Raw genomic sequence first — 18,319 nt, forward strand, 5'->3', positions numbered from 1 at the left:
GACGGGGCCATTTATTGTAAAATCTTAGATGAGAACCTTCTTCCCTCAGCCAGAACACAGATGGGTCCTTCCAGCATGACAGTGACCAAAAACATACTGCCAAGGGAACAAAGGAATGGCTGAAAAAGAAGCAAATTAAGATCATGGAGTGGCCTAGCCCGTCTCCAGACCTTCATCCTATAGAAAATTTATGGAGGGAGCTTAAACTATATATTGCCAAGAGACAGCCAAGAAACCTTAAGGATTTAGAGAAGATCTGTAAAGAGGAGTGGATCAAAATCCCTCCTGAGATGTGTCCAAACCTGGTAACCAACTACAAGAAACGTTGTACCTCTGTGCTTGCGAACAAGGGTTTCTCCACAAGTACCAAGTCATGTTTTGCTTGGGGGCGGGATTTCTGGCTGATATTCTTCATTTAAAATCCACCTATGATAATAATTACAAAAAAATTAAGGGTCTATAAGTGGTTAACTTACAAAATCTGCAGGGGATCAAATCATTTTTTCCCTTTAAGTACATCCCAGGAGGCAGATGTGAAAAAAAAGTGCATAAGCCATGACAATTTGGAACGCAGATGTGCTGCATACAGAGGTGTCTGCATATGTGGATTTAATGTTTTGGGGGGTGTCTGCTTTAAAGCACAGTTCCACCCAAAAGTTGAACTGACACTTATTTGCTCCCCCCTCTCTGGTGCCACATTTTGGCACCTTTCGGGGGGAACGCGGGACCTGTTTTTGACAGGTCCCACTTCCGGAGATGGCATCCGTCCCTCGAAGTTCGACCTCCTTCCCTCACCGCTGGGCAAATCAGGAAGTGCAGCGCGCATGCGCACTAGAAAGCCGTCTGCAGACAAAAGGCTTCACTGCCGGTTTCCCTTAGTGGAGATGGCGGATGCAGCTCACGACAGGTAAGTGTCCATATATTAAAAGTCCGCAGCTACAGTATTTGTAGCTGCTGACTTTTTAGTCCCAGGCAGGCTGGAACACCTTCAACTTGCAGTATTGGATAGTGGAAAGCTGTCTGTGTTGAGTGATCGGATTGTTGGTCTTTCTGCCTTAATCTGTATTGATTAATAATCAAATCTAACAATCCGTGGTTCAGACCCTCTGCTCTAAATCTAGATCTTGAGTGAACATATTGATGAGAAGCTCTTCTGTGTTTGATTCCCGGGGCTTTATTTGATGGTTACAGAAGTATTTTGTTCAGAAACGTCAATGTGATATGGAGCTGCATTTACTGGATCGGTGAATGTTTCCCGGTATAGAAGCTCCAAGATCTGACCTGTCACCATGTCATTAGGAGACCTTGTATGCCGGTGACCAGGTGCACCTTTGCAAGCACTATATTTGTTTTTAAGCAAGCTCAGCATCCTTGCAGAAGGTGAAAACCTCAGATGAATGTGTTCAGGAAAAGCACCAACATTTACAAAGCAGCAGAATCTGTTTGTTCCAGCTATCTGCTGCATCATCATGACGTAGTCTCCTAATGAGTGCATGACCACCAGATCAGGTTACGGCTTAAAGCGGAAGTCCACCTAAATTTTTTATATTTTTTTTAAAAGCTAGCAGCTACAAATACAGCAGCTGCTGACTTTTAATAAATAGACACTTACCTCTCTGGTGCCCGCGATGTCAGCAGCCGAAGCCGGCAATCTCTCTTCGCTGCCCCTCGCCACCATCCTCGGTGAGGTAATCGGCAAGTGGAAGCGTTGCGGCTTCACTGCCTGCGTCCCTACTGCGCAAGTGTGAGCAGCGCAGCACGTCGGTGGTCCCCGCTGTGTGGACCAGTATTTTTCCCAGAACAAAGCGTGTATGGGGGGTTGTGAAAATACCTGCAGCTAGCTTCCATAACCCCATTATCCTCCAAAAGTGGGTGGTGCAGTTTCAGATAAGTGGTCTCTGCGGCAAGTTTGCCGCTTTCTGGTGCCCTCCGCCACTTACTGGAGCCGTCGTTTAGCGGCGGAGGCGATCGGATCCTTCTTGGTATGGAGTGAGGGGAAGATGGCCCCCACCTGTCTCCATACCACTGCAGGGCAGAAGCGACTTCAAAACGTCACTTTTGCCCTATGCTCTTAAAGAGAATTTTTGTTTTAGTTTTTTATTGCATTTTAGTGTAAATGAGATCTGAAGTCTTTTTCACCTCGGATCTCATATTTAAGAGGTCCTGTCAAGCTTTTTTTTTCTATTACAAGGGATGTTTACATTTTAAAGCGGGGTTCCAACCACAATTTGCATTTTTTAAATCTAATTTCATTAATCTTTCTGCTTCTATTTCTGCTGCTATACATACTGTCACTTACTTGGTTTAAATCACCCGCCACTGCGCATATTTATTCATAATCAATACTTTATATTTCGTCCAGATAGTTGTCATTTTGCTTGTGGTCATTGTAAAGCCCACAAGCAATTCCGGGAATCCTAGCGTGACGAGTGGTAATGTGCCGCCATTCCCGCGCATGCGCATAGCAGCAGCGCCGTCAACCACTCGGGTTGCCATCACAACAAGCGGCGGAAGAACAAGCTGGCTTGGTCATAAAAAAGGAATAACCTGAGAAAAGCGTGTGTGTCTGTGTCCATACTATGAAAACAAAGGGCTTTGAAAACTCTGAAAATGGCGCTGAAATATTCATTAAATCGCGTCACTTCCGGTATCGAAGTACCGCGATTCTTGCCCTAGGGGAAGCGCACAGCATCCTGGGAAATGACACACATTTCCCAGGAGCATTAGCGTTCTGATGAGACCCGTGGGAGCTGATGTCAGGATCCTAAGTGAATCCGAAGGCAGATTTCGTGGGACCGCATAGCAACAGGCATTTCCAGGTGAGAGAAACATTTTTAGATGTAAACTTCACTTTAATAAGAATAAAAGTGACCCACATTTTTTAAAAACTGTGTCGGAATATATATTTTTTTAAAGTAAAATTAAATAAGTGGGATTTTTTTTATTTATTTTTTTTTAAAGCGTCCCGACGACCTTGCGTGCAGAATCAAACGCATATGTGAGCAGTGGGAAACTGTGTTCAAACCACACCTGTGAGGTATCGCCACAAACCTCTTCTGTTTCAGACCACATGAATCTGTTTTGTATGATGGGAATGTAAACAATAGTGATGCGTCAGTCAGGACAGCGGTGACGCATTGTGACAAATGCATTTTATTGCTAACCATCTATAAATGTGGTGGAAGCTGCATGGAGGAAGGTGCCTTAGATATGCAAAACAGTTTGGATTTAATCTGTACATTTCCTGGTATTCACATTGATTTTGCAGGCTATGACCAGGCCTTGGATGTGAATGCCAGCGAAGCGAGCATAAATGGAATTCGGAGAATTGAATGAATTACAAAATGTGCAGATCTTTTATGAATTGTAAAGAACAGATGACAAAACGGAGCATAGAAATGAAAATACAGTACATTTCTGCGATGGACCTGTTTTGCAATAACCTTGGCATTACTAAATGGTTTTAAAGCGTTTGTTAACCCCCCCCCCCCCCAAAAAAAATAAAGATCCTGTTCCCTTTAAAGCATGTTATACAGCACAGTGCTTGTGCTGTGTCATTTGGCCTTATCACCTGAAATACCTGGCTAATCCTGCCTAGCTATGCCCTCCCCTCTGCAAACAGACCACGATAATCATGGTTGCTGTGCCCTGACATCGTGGTCTGTTTTGCGTGATTTCGTCAACCACAGCCTGTTATCTGTCGCCTGTGTCCTTCTCCCCCCTTCCCCCTTCTCTGTTCTACCAGTGCCCGCCCCCGGTCCTGCTGCTCTCATTTCACATATTACATGCTCCTATCCCCTCTGCAGGTTTATAATAGTCGTGCCTGTGTTCTATAAAAATCTGCACAATTGTACCTGTATGAGCCCCTCTCCTGCCGCTCATCTGATTGTTGGCGGCTCGGAGCTCGCTCTCCTCTCTCCCCAGCTGACATCAGCGGGAGGGCTTGACCCTGCCCACTGCAGCTGTGAGTCGGAGAGACAAAGCAGGAGAGAAATCGGCTGAACGCTGGGAGTAGAGATCATACAGGTACAATCCTGCAGTATTTCATCTTTTATAGAGAATGGCATCGTGTAACAAAAGTGTCTTAAAGCGGAGCTCCACCCTAAAGTGGAACTTCCATTCATCGGATTCCTCCCCCCGCTCCGGTGCTACAATTGGCACCTTTCGGGGGGAGGGGGGGACAGGATACCCTTGACAGGTATCCTTTCCCACATCCGGTAGTCTGACCGCAGCAGTGATGTCACCGCAGGGCTCCCTCCTCCTCCCCTAGCCGCCGGGCTAATAGAGAGGAGCGGGGCCTCGCGCATGCACAGTGGGGTTTCCGGCATGAAGCCGAAAAGGCTACACTGCCATGTTCCCTTACCCGCAATGGCGGCGGTAGCACCCGACAGCTGATGGGAAACTTCAGCTTTGGTGCCGACATCGAGGGACAGCAGGACAGGTGAATGTCCATTTATTAAAAGCCAGCAGCTGAAGTATGTGTAGCTGCTGGCTTTTAATTTTTGTTTATTTTTTTTATTTTTTTCTGACCTCCTCTTTAACGATCACTTTAAGGACAAACCAAGGCTTTCTTTTCATGATATTGTCTTAAAACAATTGTTCCGCAATCATTTGACAATAAAATGCAACAGCAGTGTTAGAGTGTTATTGCACATTTTATTCTGTAATTTTGTCCTGTTTAAAATTACACTAAAATTATGATTCTGGTACAAAGTATAGCAAAGTTATTTTATAAATGTTTTTTTTGTTTCTTAATATTACATATTTACACAGGTCTCCTAATAAAAATAAAAAAAGTTTAAATAATAAAATGGAAACAAATCGGCAGTAAAATGGTTGTAGAGAGACCAAGGAGTTACGGTAATTGGGTCTTTAGAGTAAACTAAGGGGTAAAAGGATTATTTTTAACATTAATCCTTTTTAACATTAACATTAACATTTTTTTTTAACTTTTAGATGTCAGGTTGCCTAATGTACATCTGCAGATCTAAGTTCATCCATTTTATCTGCTGATAAATTAACAGAAAGATACCAATGTAACAATGTTACTTTTGTATAGGTCTGAAGCAGTGATGTTTATACACACTGATTCAGTCCTGCTTTATTTACCGACTTTCTATAGCAAAAAATGGCCGGGCGGTGGTTCAGTTATCCAGACAGGATAAGCCGTGATCACGTGCTCGGGGGGGCGGCGCCTAACGTGGCGATCGGTGGTGTCGGACACACCGCATCACTGATCTCATTAAAGAGCCTCTGACGGATCAGCTGTGTCCAATCATGGCTGATCACAATGTAAACAGGAAGAGCTGTTGATCAGTGGCTCTCCTGCTTGGGGGGGGGGGGGGGTTGTGCTGTTAGCGCACCCCCCCCCCCCCGCGGGTGCCTGCCCAGGACCACCAGCCAGATGCCAATCAGTGCCACCCATAAGTACCTTTCAGTGTCGCCTATGAAACCATGGTCCCATATCTATAGGACCATGCACCCCGCTGTGTAAAGATTAGTAACTTGCGCTATGTTCAGAGCTGTAAAATTAGAAAGTCCCTGCTTACTAGCTGCTGTATTTTCATACAGTCACGTGCATGTACCCTGATGGGTATGCTCGGGCTTCCTATAGCGTCATGTGACATTGGCTAAAGGTATGCTGGGGCTTCCTACAGAGTCTGCTTGATGGGTTCTTTCAGGCACGTTCTTTCCCCCTAAAATGGATCAACAGTTACCGATTTATGACTTTGTATCAAATTTTTTTAGCTTTGCCCTCTTTTGTTCCTAACCCCTCTCGGGTAACTGATGCATGTTATTATTGGCTGAGATGTTTTGTTTTTGTGTACACTGTGATTTGAAGGGAAAAAAAATCAAATAGTGCTGCAGACTTCAGCACTAATCTTGTTTTGCAGTTTTTTTTTTTTGTTGTGTGTGTGTTTTTTTTTTTTTTTTTTTTTTTTTAGCTTGCGGTTGCCCTCAATTCCTCCATTGAAAATGCCTCCTTCCCTACTTGCTGGTTTTTCAAGTGGCTCCGGATATCTGCTTCCCAGGTCCCATGAGAACCTTTGTTTAGGATGAGTCTCGTATGCGCCCCCCTGGATGCATGCACTGTATCTCCATGGATACAGTGCATGCATCCAGGGGGGCGCATACGTGCTCCCCTTCCGGAAGTTCAGAGAAGCGCCTCTGTGCGACCTGGAGGAGGTAAACCGCATAGTTTTATAGGTCCGGGGGGAAAAAATGCAAGAAAATATTGTTCTGGATAACTTTTTTTTTTTTTTTTTTTTTTGCTGCTCCCCTAGAATGTTTAGTAAATGCTGAGCATGTAGCGCAGGCACGATGGCAACACCTGGTGGAGGGGTCACTGGGTCTTGGAGGACACACGGGAGAAGTGTTTGTTCAGTGACTGTACACCAGTGAGGTAATGAGAAGGTGAATTGTTCTGGTTTGGCAGCAGATCATGTAAACATTAGCAGAGGAAAGCCTGTATGAATGTAATAGTTTTGTTCTATAACCTTTTTTCTTGGAGACTATTAAGCTGTGAGTTAATAAGTTGCACTATTTATACTTCTTTATTTTAATATATATTCCACATGCATGTTTATAATGTGGTCGGTGAGAGCAGTTGAGTGTGCGATTACTGGCGTGTTGTCCTTGCGGCAGCGTATCCAGTGTCTGGAAGCAGATTGTAGCACACGGCGGCGCGGTGTTGTAGTGTGCAGGATGACTTGTTTTGTTAGCCGTCCGTGTAGAGCGAGGTCATCCCTCGACATGTTGCTAGGGAACCCAGAGACCGGCTAAACATGACTCCAGTGAGTTCAGTTTTCCCTGCAGTCATCTTGGCTCCTGTGTACACAAACGACAGTACAGTATTTTGGAAGACAGATTTTGAGTGCCCATTCACTCCGGTGTGCGTAGGTGTGTTGTGATGCGTTATCGAAATATTACAATCCAGTGGAGTGCATTGCAGCAAGCGGCATAAAAAAAATGCAACTTGTCCCGCTTTTTTTTATGGCAGACCAATGTGACGCAAACCATGGCACATCCGGAGGACAGTCACTTGTGGATGGCTGCGGTGTAGTGGAGCGGGTGGCGATCTTTTTGCTTCCTGTATCTCGATCACACAGGGAGCCGGGGCTGTGACGTCGGTTCCAGGTGAGCGATGGACCGTGTGGATGACGGCACTTCCGGGTTGCTCAGGGGGCCAATAGGCTACGCGTTTACGGAGCATGCGTTCCTTTCTCAAGCCTTTTATTTTTATTTTCTAAATGGGTTCCTTTTAAGCTAGTGCATTGTTGGTTCACTTACCCTTTTTTTCCTTCGATTTCCCTTCTAAATGTTTTTTTTTTCTTTGTCTGAATTTCTTACTTTTTGTTTCTCCTCAGTAAGCTTGCCCCCATCATCCGAGCTGTTCTGGATGGGGGTTAGTCAGCCAGAACAGCTTACTGAGAAGGAACAGGAAGTGAAATTCGGACAAAGAAAAAAAACATTTAGAAGGGAAATCGAAGAAAAGGGATAGTGAACCAACAATGCACTAGCTTAAAGGAACCTCTTTAGAAAATAAAAAAACAAACCTTTACAGCCCCTTTGTCATTTATCTTCCTGATTCAGCTTTGTATGGCACTTCTCCACCTTCAGCCTCATCATTGGAAAATTGACATCATTCCACTTCTTATTGGAGCTCTTGTGGTATTGCAAGCTGCTGTGAAAGAGATAAAAGCACTGCTTTGGGGTGAAGTGGGGACCCCCATATGCTGTACTGCATCACACAGTGGTATGGCATTCTCTGATAACACCAGAAATCTGACGACTAGACGGTATAAATGCAGTGGTCCGGTACGTTGCCCTCTGGAAGTGGCATAACTGGTTTGCTCTGTAGCGGGCTCTGTAATCACACTTTACTTCTGGTGTTGTGGAACTTGTGCTTTGCAGGAAAATTCAAAGAGCTTTCAGTGCCGTTTGAGTTCTCCAGTTGCATGTTGGTATTCACATTACAAGCATGAGCTGTTCTGATCTACTATGCATGCCCTTAGTAGTGTGACACAAGTGGGAGAGTCTTATCCAGCACCATATGTTACATTGGCCATACATGCTCCGATAAATGATCTCCTCTCCAAGCGTCTCTTCCCATTGGGATAATCTAGCTATAGTTTTCAGCCTATAGTCAAAGGTGGTGGATTTTGATCGATGGTTAAAGTGATATGAAAATCCTTTATGACTTTAAATAACACTTGCCTGCTCTGTGCAGTGGTTGTGCACAGAGCAGCCACAATACTTTTCTTCTCTGGACCCTTGCTGGCACTCCTGCCCCCAGAGCAAGCGGCTTGCAATGGGGGCACCCAAGCAGGCTCACTCCCGAGCTGCGGCTCTGCATGTCTATTCACACACAGCCGTGGCTCGGCCCCACCCCCTCTTTTTTCCTAAGAAGCCTGCTAAATGTTTCACCCTTGATCGGCAGATCTCGGGTGCGATGCCAGGCTCCTGCAGACTGTCAGCATAGCTCTTAAGCCTAGTACACACGGGTCAAATGTCAGGCAGTATCGGCCAGTTCAGTAGAGACCGGTCGACATTCGGCCCGTGTGTACTGCAGTTGGTCCCACAGAAGTCAATGGCAGACCAGAGTGTTCTGTCGGGGAGGCGTTCCCCCTGTAAGAACACAATAGCACTAAAGTGGAAATTGCTGTACTTGTGTCATAGTTCAGCGGCTCCTCCTGAGTTGTCGTGTGTGTGTGTGTGTGTGTGTGTTTTTTTTTTTTTTCTGTTACTGGGTTAAAGCGGAGCTCCACCCTAAAGTGGAACTCCCGCTGATCGGAACCCCCCCCCCCCCCTTTCCGGTGTCACATTTGACACCTTTCAGGGGGGAGGGGGGTGCAGATACCTGTCTAAAGACAGGTATTTGCACCCACTTCCGGCCACACAGTCTCGGGTAGACTGCGGGCATGACGTCAACATTTCTTCTGATTCCTGCTGAACCAGCCCAGTTTCGATCATCTATGGCCGGCTTTAGAATGGGTGATGGCAGTGACATACTGGTAGCCAGCCAAGGGATATTTTATAACAAAAACGCAACTGACTGGGCATAAAAATCGAACCAATGAAGGTCTATTTTCTGGTCACAAGAAGCCTAGACAGCCCACACCTTCCCCCTGACTATAAGAATAGGAACAGCCATGTTTTCTCATTGTATAAGCCGCCTCTGATATCTTGATCCTCTTATCTCAGATCGACTCCACCAGACACACAGGGTCTGCCTGCCCAGAACAATAGACTCTGCAGCCCAACTGCTGTTCATCAGCCGCAATGATCTTGGTAGCCAAAGACAATGTGGTGTAGGCTGGGAGCCGAGGGACGGAGTTTATGGCTTCAAAAAGTTACTCGGCATACTCCCAATTATCAATGTCCTGATAACACTGTGGTGGAGGTGAGCTGGACTCTGACTGGAAAGCCTGGTATTTTTCATTCAATCCAGCGGGCTGAGCAAAAACAAACTGAAGAGCTCCGGAGGAGATCCTGTATGAAATATCCGGTGTTCGTAAAGCAATCTCCCCTGCTGAGCCATTGTGTTCTGATAGGGGAGCAGCTCCCCGGCCAGAACACACCAGACGGTGCTCCATAGCCATTGGCTGAGCGCATTAATCACATGCCAGTCGGCAGTGCCCCGAAGGCCCCATTCACACCTGAGCATTTTGTAGCTTGAAGCCTGAAGCTACAAAATGCTGGAGGGGGGAAAAAAGAAAATATTCTCTATGGGGATGGTTCACATGTCCACTCCAAAACGCCTGAAGATCAAACGAGTTCAGACCCCCCCAGGCAGATTTGGGCATTTTTCTGCTTTCTTTTCTTTTCTTTTCTTTTCTTTTCTTTTCTTTTTTTTTTTTTTCTTTTTATTACATTGGTGACCTGTGTAAAATCGTGCAACTTTCTGCCTGCAAACACTACTGAGGTGTGAATGTGGCTTAAAGCGGGGGTTCACCCTAAATTACAACTTTCTACCATGCCATTCAGCATACTAGCGTGAGCTACAGTATGCCTTTATTTTTTTTTGTGCTGTACGCACAGTTTAATCCATTAGTTTCGTTTCAGACTCAGTAGGCGTTCCTGGGAAGAGGGGAACATGATTGACGGCCGGCTATGGTGCGTCACGATTCCCGAAAATAGCCGGAGTAGGACTCGGCGCTATACGGCGCCTGTGCACAGACTAGGAGCCGACTGCGCAGGCGCCGTGAAGAGCCAAGTCCTATTTCGGCTATTTTCGGGAAGCGTGACGCGCCATAGCCGGCCGTCAATCATGTTCCCCTCTTCATAGGAACGCCTACTCCCCGCGGGGAGTCTGAAACTTAACTAACGGATTAAACTGTGAGTACAGCGAAAAAAAATAAAATAAAGGCATACTGTAGCTCACGCTAGTATGCTGGATGGCATGGTAGACAAAAAAATATTTTTTTTTTTTAGGGTGAACCCCCGCTTTAAGACAGAATACCAGACATTCAGCCGGCTGCTGTACACATGGGGCGAATGTGATACCACCCGATGTTGGCGCTGTTAATCTCCTGCCCCAAAACTTCCCCGCAACCATGTGTAATGGGCCATTTACAGGGATAAAACAAGCGGTGGGGAGGCAACATATTGCCTACTAAAGGGTGGTCAAACTACGGGTGAGGTTTCAACATGCACCTATCGGAAATCCTGCTCTGGTAATACTACACTTTTTGCAGCCCGTTGCCCTCCCTCCCTCACCATCTATGCCCTCCCTCCCTCACCATCTATGCCCTCCCTCCCTCACCATCTATGCCCTCCCTCCCTCACCATCTATGCCCTCCCTCCCTCACCATCTATGCCCTCCCTCCCTCACCATCTATGCCCTCCCTCCCTCACCATCTATGCCATCCCTTATGGGGAGTTTATTTGAGCCAAACAAAACTGTTCAACAGACTTGGCCTTTGAGCTGGAATGCAAGGTCCTTCATCTGCGTTTTATTGGACCGAGGTTATAATGAATCTGTTATACGCCAAGCCAGGACTAGAAAGGGTTTTGATGATGGACAGAGGAATTATTGTCAGATGTCTAAAACTAAGAGCATAAAAATGAGAATAAACCGTACAACTTTAGAAATGGAAGAACGGGCAAACCTATTGCGTTTTGTAACCACATTTTCCCAAGAATATCTGTGGATCGAGCACCCGGGAACTCTATCTATATGTTGTATGGGTAATGGCACTGACTTCTCTGTTAATACATATTGCCTCCTCCCTGCCTGTCTAACGACTCTGAAAAGTGAGTGTGGATCCCTTTTGGAGGTACAATGGGTGGGGGGTGGGGGCTGGGGCGGGCTGGGCTGTCTGAATCTGGAAAAGGCCGAAGAGGACCAAGATGGCAGCATGTGACACCGGCTGTCACACCTCAACCGTGTATTGCTGCAGGATAAAGCTGGATCTGATGGGCAGAGGTGAACATGAGAACTAGCTCTTGGCACAGCTTTTGAGAGTTTTAAAGCTTGTTCACTATTACACACTGCTTATATCTGATTCCGTGCTATGCATTTCTTTCCTAATTAAGTACAGCAGTGCTCTGATTACTGGTGCGTGTAGCTCCGTCTCTTTAGAGCAGTGATGGAGAACCTTGGCACCCCAGATGTTTTGGAACTACATTTCCCATGATGCTCGACTACACTGCAGAGTGCATGAGTATCATGGGAAATGTAGTTCCAAAACATCTGTGGTGCCAAGGTTTACCATCACTGCTTTAGAGGATCATGTAAATGTCCTTCTAGCTCTTTTCAGTCATTTTCTTGGCTCTCCATATGGAACCCCATGATCTTCAAAAATGTTTTTTCGGTGGCTTATTTTTATTATTATTATTATTATTATTATTATTATTATTATTAAAACATTTGTAAATCTGCAGACACACGAGGGGCAGTGGGGTGTATGCCACCTCCTTGAGCGCTTCTTTTTTGATGTGTACAATTTATGGTTTCTCTGAGCACTGATGGGATAGCGATCACTATACTTCTGCCGCTACAGGTCCTACACAACAGCCCCGGTGTCCTTTTAAAGCTTTACTACCTGTCCCTCTTATTTTGCCCAATCATCGAACACTTCACATTTTTCGAACCCATTCAGAAAATGCAAATCTTTCTGTGAATAGACATGGGAGAGGAGGGGGGTGGGCAGAGTGACTGTTGTGTAAGAGCCGCATCTCTCTCTTCCAAGCATCAGAGTATAGCGGAAGCGATTCTATTAGTGCTTGGTGAAATTGTAAACCAAAGCGAGATCCAGTAGGTGGCATACACCTCTTTGGGCCTGGTGTATGGTTTAATAAAAACAGGCCATATTGTGCCTTGCTGCCTTTTTAAAGAGACATTGTCACCTTCCCCATACAGTGCAGTGATCCTTGTATGCTCACCTTGCTTTTGCGCCTCCCTCCTCCCCTGCAGACAGTGCTTCCCCTGGTCATGTGACTTTACTCTTGCCTGCTTGCCTGCCATCTGACTGCTAGGCACAGGCACTGTCACCAGGGGGTTACTGGGCTGGGTGTGCTGGATATTTTTGCCAGCTTTGGGGGAGGGAGTGGAGGCTAGGCGAGTATAGGAGTTGGTGAATGGCCTGCATGAAGTCAGGGTAATTTTGTTAATGGCTCCATTCAAAACTGCCCACATGCGACTTGCCCCCCCCCCCCCTCATGATTCTATAGCTGCAAGGAATCCTGAAATAAGTAGACCCTTCAGTAGTGGCCGGGAATGGCTTCTTTAAGGTCTAAATGTAAACGATGCATATTCCTTTTGGTACTATAACAAGATACAAGACATAGTGCATACATTTTTTTTATTAAAATCCAGTCCCTCTGGCGTCTGGTCAGGGGACGTCTCGGCCCCTCTGGCGTCTGGTCAGGGGACGTCTCGGCCCCTCTGGCGTCTGGTCAGGGGACGTCTCGGCCCCTCTGGCGTCTGGTCAGGGGACGCCTCGGCCCCTCTGGCGTCTGGTCAGGGGACGCCTCGGCCCCTCTGGCGTCTGGTCAGGGGACGCCTCGGCCCCTCTGGCGTCTGGTCAGGGGACGCCTCGGCCCCTCTGGCGTCTGGTCAGGGGACGCCTCGGCCCCTCTGGCGTCTGGTCAGGGGACGCCTCGGCCCCTCTGGCGTCTGGTCAGGGGACGCCTCGGCCCCTCTGGCGTCTGGTCAGGGGACGCCTCGGCCCCTCTGGCGTCTGGTCAGGGGACGCCTCGGCCCCTCTGGCGTCTGGTCAGGGGACGCCTCGGCCCCTCTGGCGTCTGGTCAGGGGACGCCTCGGCCCCTCTGGCGTCTGGTCAGGGGACGCCTCGGCCCCTCTGGCGTCTGGTCAGGGGACGCCTCGGCCCCTCTGGCGTCTGGTCAGGGGACGCCTCGGCCCCTCTGGCGTCTGGTCAGGGGACGCCTCGGCCCCTCTGGCGTCTGGTCAGGGGACGCCTCGGCCCCTCTGGCGTCTGGTCAGGGGACGCCTCGGCCCCTCTGGCGTCTGGTCAGGGGACGCCTCGGCCCCTCTGGCGTCTGGTCAGGGGACGCCTCGGCCCCTCTGGCGTCTGGTCAGGGGACGCCTCGGCCCCTCTGGCGTCTGGTCAGGGGACGCCTCGGCCCCTCTGGCGTCTGGTCAGGGGACGCCTCGGCCCCTCTGGTTTCTGGTCAGGGGACGCCTCGGCCCCTCTGGCGTCTGGTCAGGGGACGCCTCCTTCCATGGGGAATTAGGCAGGGCATAAATTATGCCATTTCTTTCATGTAGCCACAGGTTTCAGGAGAGAGAATTGCTTGTTTTTTTTTTGTTTTTTTTTTCTCCCCATCAATAGTCTGGATGGGGCAATCCCTCCCGCAGAGCTATTGTGTTCTTCTGGTGGGGCAGTGGCTATGGCTGCTGGCAATCGCATGTAAAAATCCTGCTGGTTGTACATTAGTCGATCGATGGTTTGATTTGGGTGTAATCGGCCTGCCCATACAAGGTTCAAGCCATCTATGGCCAAATCTGTCAGCAGTCTGACAGATTTCTGTAACATTACATCCACTGAATGTTATGTGCCATTTGGTCATGTCAGGGGCCACATTTGGGGCCCCACCACATCAAGTAAGTTGACCATTGCTGATGTAAACAGAAGCCAAGAACCAGCAGATCAGTGTGGAAGAAGCACAGTGATCTCTTCATGTAACATACAGAATCCCATTAGTCTGACAGCTGAATGGCTCCTCAATGGAAGTGCACTTATCCTTTAAATGGGGTCTGACTTGCTGAGCAGACAAGGTTTTGATATTATCTGACAAGAAATGTGAGCACCATTCCCACATCTATAGATTCCTTAGCAGAAGAGGAATGATTTTGATGAATTGGCATGAAGGTAAAATAGTAAAATGTGCTGATTAAAGTACAACTAAAGACATATTTTTCTCATGGTTGGGCTTTTATATCCCTCCCTTATCAGTGTTTGTTTTTTGTCATCTGTGTCCTCATTAGGGAGATTCCATTCACTTCCTGTCCTGTAGACTCAACAGGAAGTGAGAGGATCTCTTTCTGTGTAAGGGGAAATTTCCTCTTCTCTTGGCAGCTCAAAATCTTAGGTGTACCTTTTTACTATCATTCCTTGTGACATTGTTGATCAGCACAATTGGAGAGTGAATCTCCCTAACGGAGAGACGGACAGCAATAAAAACCTAACTGTTCTAACAACCTTGCCACTCCACCCAAAGCTAAACCTCAAGTTTTGCCTTTAATTATACTTGGTGGATGTAAACCCACTCTCATCCTTCCTAAACTACTGTCATAGTGCTGATCTATAAGGATTATAGATGCCTCCTGCATGTATCCTTACCTGTCAAATGTCTCCCCTCTGTCTGTTATAAGAACTGAAAAACTGCAGATTCTGTGGGTGGATCTGTTGTCTGGAGCTCGGTGGGTGGAGTCATGTCAGTAGACTGCATTTTCTCCTGTGCATTTCTTACACTAAATTTTGCTATGATCACTAGCATCCAGTCAAAATCCAGAAAAGTAACCACATGACTTCAGAAAGGGAGTTGGGTGGGAATTAAATGCCTGTCTCAGGTTAGTGCATGAGATATGTAAATAACCTGTCATTCACAGCAAGGGGGAAGAACGAACAAAAGTTTTCTCCTGTTTGTCCGTTTATCTCACTGAAAAAAGAAAAGAGGATTGCGCAGAGCTGGATTAACTCTTTGTGACAAGACTGGGCACAGATGATCTTATACTCTACATTGTGACAGCAAAAAAAATTATAATTGGGTTTACATCCACTTTTAAAGGATAAGTTGCATGTTCCAACTATATTTGGGGTGTTACATGTTTTAGCCCCTCCCACCAGTTCTGATTCTCCTCCCCCAATGCAACAGTTGGCAATCTTTCTTCCGCACCCTCTGCCACTTTTTAATAAGCGGGGATGTGCAGGGCTTCTCCCACAACACCCTGTGATTCATAGTTTCCTGGAAAATGAATGAACTACAAGTACCGCCAGCCACTGCAGCCAATCGATGCCTTGTAGTTTTGCGTGAACTGTGTGAGGGTGCATAGTTCATTCATAAGCCCTGCAGCTTTCAAACAGTCTGTCCGTATGGAGGTACGGGCAGAAAGCTGCAGGGCTTGTCTGCAGAAGCCTGACAAAAATATGTACATTTTATAAAAAAAAAAATCCAGAAAGGGGAACTTTATCCTTTTTTTAATGGAGACAAACTCAGAATGAACAGTATGTCATGTAATTGACTTCCCTCACTCTTCTCCAGACAATATTGTGTTCTGCCTTTTGCTATCTCCTCTTCATACATTTTATAGATCGCATTCCTTCTGTTTTTGTTTTTTTCTTAGGGTGGGAGTCCTGTGTGAACTGTATGAGGAGCTATGTACATCACAGGGTGGCTAAAAATCAATGATTTAAAAAAAGAAATCGTTACAATAAAAATAACATGGTTTTTGGAGTAAAAATGTATCTAAAGATATATAATCTGGCTGAGCATGAAATGGAGCTTGGTTATGTAGCATGAGGCTGTATATTCTGCAATATTTTGGTTAACTCATTCAATGAATCCAAGCTGAGATAACATGCATTGCATTGATGCATTCACACAATTTCATAGTAACCACAAGATAAAACAAAGTTCAGGGAGATTCGAACTACCAGTAATACGTGCTTACATTTAAAGAGCACCTGTCATTTCAGATCCATCATGGCAGCGCTTGCTAGTGAGCATCCTCTCACCTGCTGCCGCCACGCCCCTCACCTTGTGTCACTGCCGCATCACAAGCCGCCTCATTAAAGTGAATGGGACTGTCGGTGAGTCAACAGCGGGTCAGAGAAGGAGCCGCTGCGGCACGGAGATGACAGTTGCTTTCTAAAAATTCTGATTGAAATCAAACCTTATTACTAGTCCACCCGGGACTACATCACACCTCCCATGTTTTATGCAAATTCAGACCCTGAAAATCCTATTTGCTGAATGAAAAATGAATGTATCATTTAACATCGTTTTTGTCATCTGCCCAACAAGTGCAAAGAAACTTGTCCTATACTGTCAGTGTTATTTGTTTTATGGAGAAGATGAGGAGGTGTTCTGTAGTCCCTGTTCTTGCGGTGACTGCTGCTGCATTATAGATGCAGTGCAGCATATTCCTCTTGGTACAGGAAGTGTTACTTACTGGCAGGATCACCAGGTGAAAGTAAAAGGGGGGGGGGGGGGGATTCAGTCCCCACATGTAAAGATTGATGAGCTGCAATATATTGTGTTTTTGTGCTCCAGTGATGCGGATTTACATGTTTTTTTGTCTTCTCTTTTCAGCTTCTCTGAATGCTCTGGTACTGGTCACGCCAAGCAAGACGACTTATGAGGGTGTTCAAGGTGGCAAAACGACTCTGGAGTGCAAGTACACGTTGGCACCAGAGGACATTGGAACACTGGACATAGAATGGTTTTTAGTGGCAGCCGATTCCCAACAAGCTGACCAGATGGTAAGTACAAAGTAACATCCAATCATCCAGTATCAGTGTGCATGTAGTCCAGCCGTTTGTGTTCTGCTATGGAATGTTATCTGCTATTGCTAGTCTTGTTTTTTTCTGTTGATACATTATAATTTTTTTCTTCACTTGCAATGGGCCTTTGAACTTGCTGAAAAAAATAAGGGATTGTAATTATATATATATATATATATATATATATATATATATATATATATATATATATATATATATATATATATATATATATATATATATATATATATATATATATATATATATATATATATATATATATATATATATATATATATATATATATATATATATATATGACAAACCTGCCTATACTTGCCTGCTCTGTGCAATGGTTTTGTAAAGTGCAGCCCCGATCCTCTTCTGGGTTCCCCTGCCGGTGCTACAAGCCCCTCTTCGGGTGCCCCCATGGACAGCCACTTTCCCTGGGGGCACCCATGCAGGCTCGCTTCTGAGTCCCGCTGGTGCATCCATTGACAGACAGTGGGACGCTCCCCTTTCACAGGATTTGATTGACGGCCACAGGAGCCAATGGTTCCTGCTGCTATCAATCTGTCCAATGAGGAAAGACCGCATCTGCAGCCACTGCGCTTGTGCTCATCGCTGGCTCGGGTAAGAAAAAGGGGGGGGGGAATCAGAGGGGTGCTGCAGCACAACGTTTTTCAATCTATGCATTAAAGCAGAGGTTCACCCTAGAATTCAAGTTTGTTTTATCCATACCATTACCCATTGTTAATTTACAACCCGTCCTTTTTTTTTTTTTTTTCTGTTTCCTTACCTTGATTCGGCAGCATTTTGTCTTCCTCCTGGCTCCTTTCCCCGCGGGAGTGGGCGTGCCTTTAGTTTTCCCCGATCAGCACGATGTCTCCTGGGAGTGATGTGTCGAGACTCCCAGGAGACGCGCTGTAGCGTAATCTCGCGGGTCACGTGACTCGGCAAGCGGGTCGTGTGACCAGGGCGGATCCTAATTCGCCATTTTAGGTGAGGGAACACAGGTGTAAATGCCTGCTGGGCTTCAGAGTGCCCACACTGAAGATGGAAACGTCCATCTACTAATTTTAAAAAGTATCGTGTGCGGGCCAAACACAATGCGGGCGGCTATAACAGTGGGACACACGAGTGGCTGTTTTCACAAGGTAAGAGCGCCCGAGGGATTAAAAAAGAAAACCCGTGTAACCCCTGCTTTAAAGAGGCTCTTCAGTAATTTTTTTTCACCTTTCCATCTATTAAATCTTCTGTCTATGTTTTTAACTTTGGATAGTAAAAACATTTTTTTTCTGCCAGTAAATAACTTATACAGCCCACTTAAAAGCCTTGGCTTATGACT

General features: G+C 46.2%; 1 protein-coding gene across 2 annotated transcripts in view; it reads left to right on the forward strand.

Annotated features, from left to right (window-relative positions):
- The window catches only part of CXADR (CXADR Ig-like cell adhesion molecule), an 83,786-nt gene that overhangs the window by 21,070 nt on the left and 44,397 nt on the right, over positions 1–18,319 (forward strand). For both annotated transcript variants that reach the window (XM_040338807.1, XM_040338806.1), the window contains exon 2: positions 16,781–16,950. In XM_040338807.1, coding sequence (XP_040194741.1) covers positions 16,781–16,950 — 170 coding nt within the window. The remainder of the gene's footprint in view (positions 1–16,780; positions 16,951–18,319) is intronic.

The sequence above is a fragment of the Rana temporaria genome, chromosome 2, assembly GCF_905171775.1.
Source record: "Rana temporaria chromosome 2, aRanTem1.1, whole genome shotgun sequence".
NCBI classification, from domain to species: domain Eukaryota; kingdom Metazoa; phylum Chordata; class Amphibia; order Anura; family Ranidae; genus Rana; species Rana temporaria.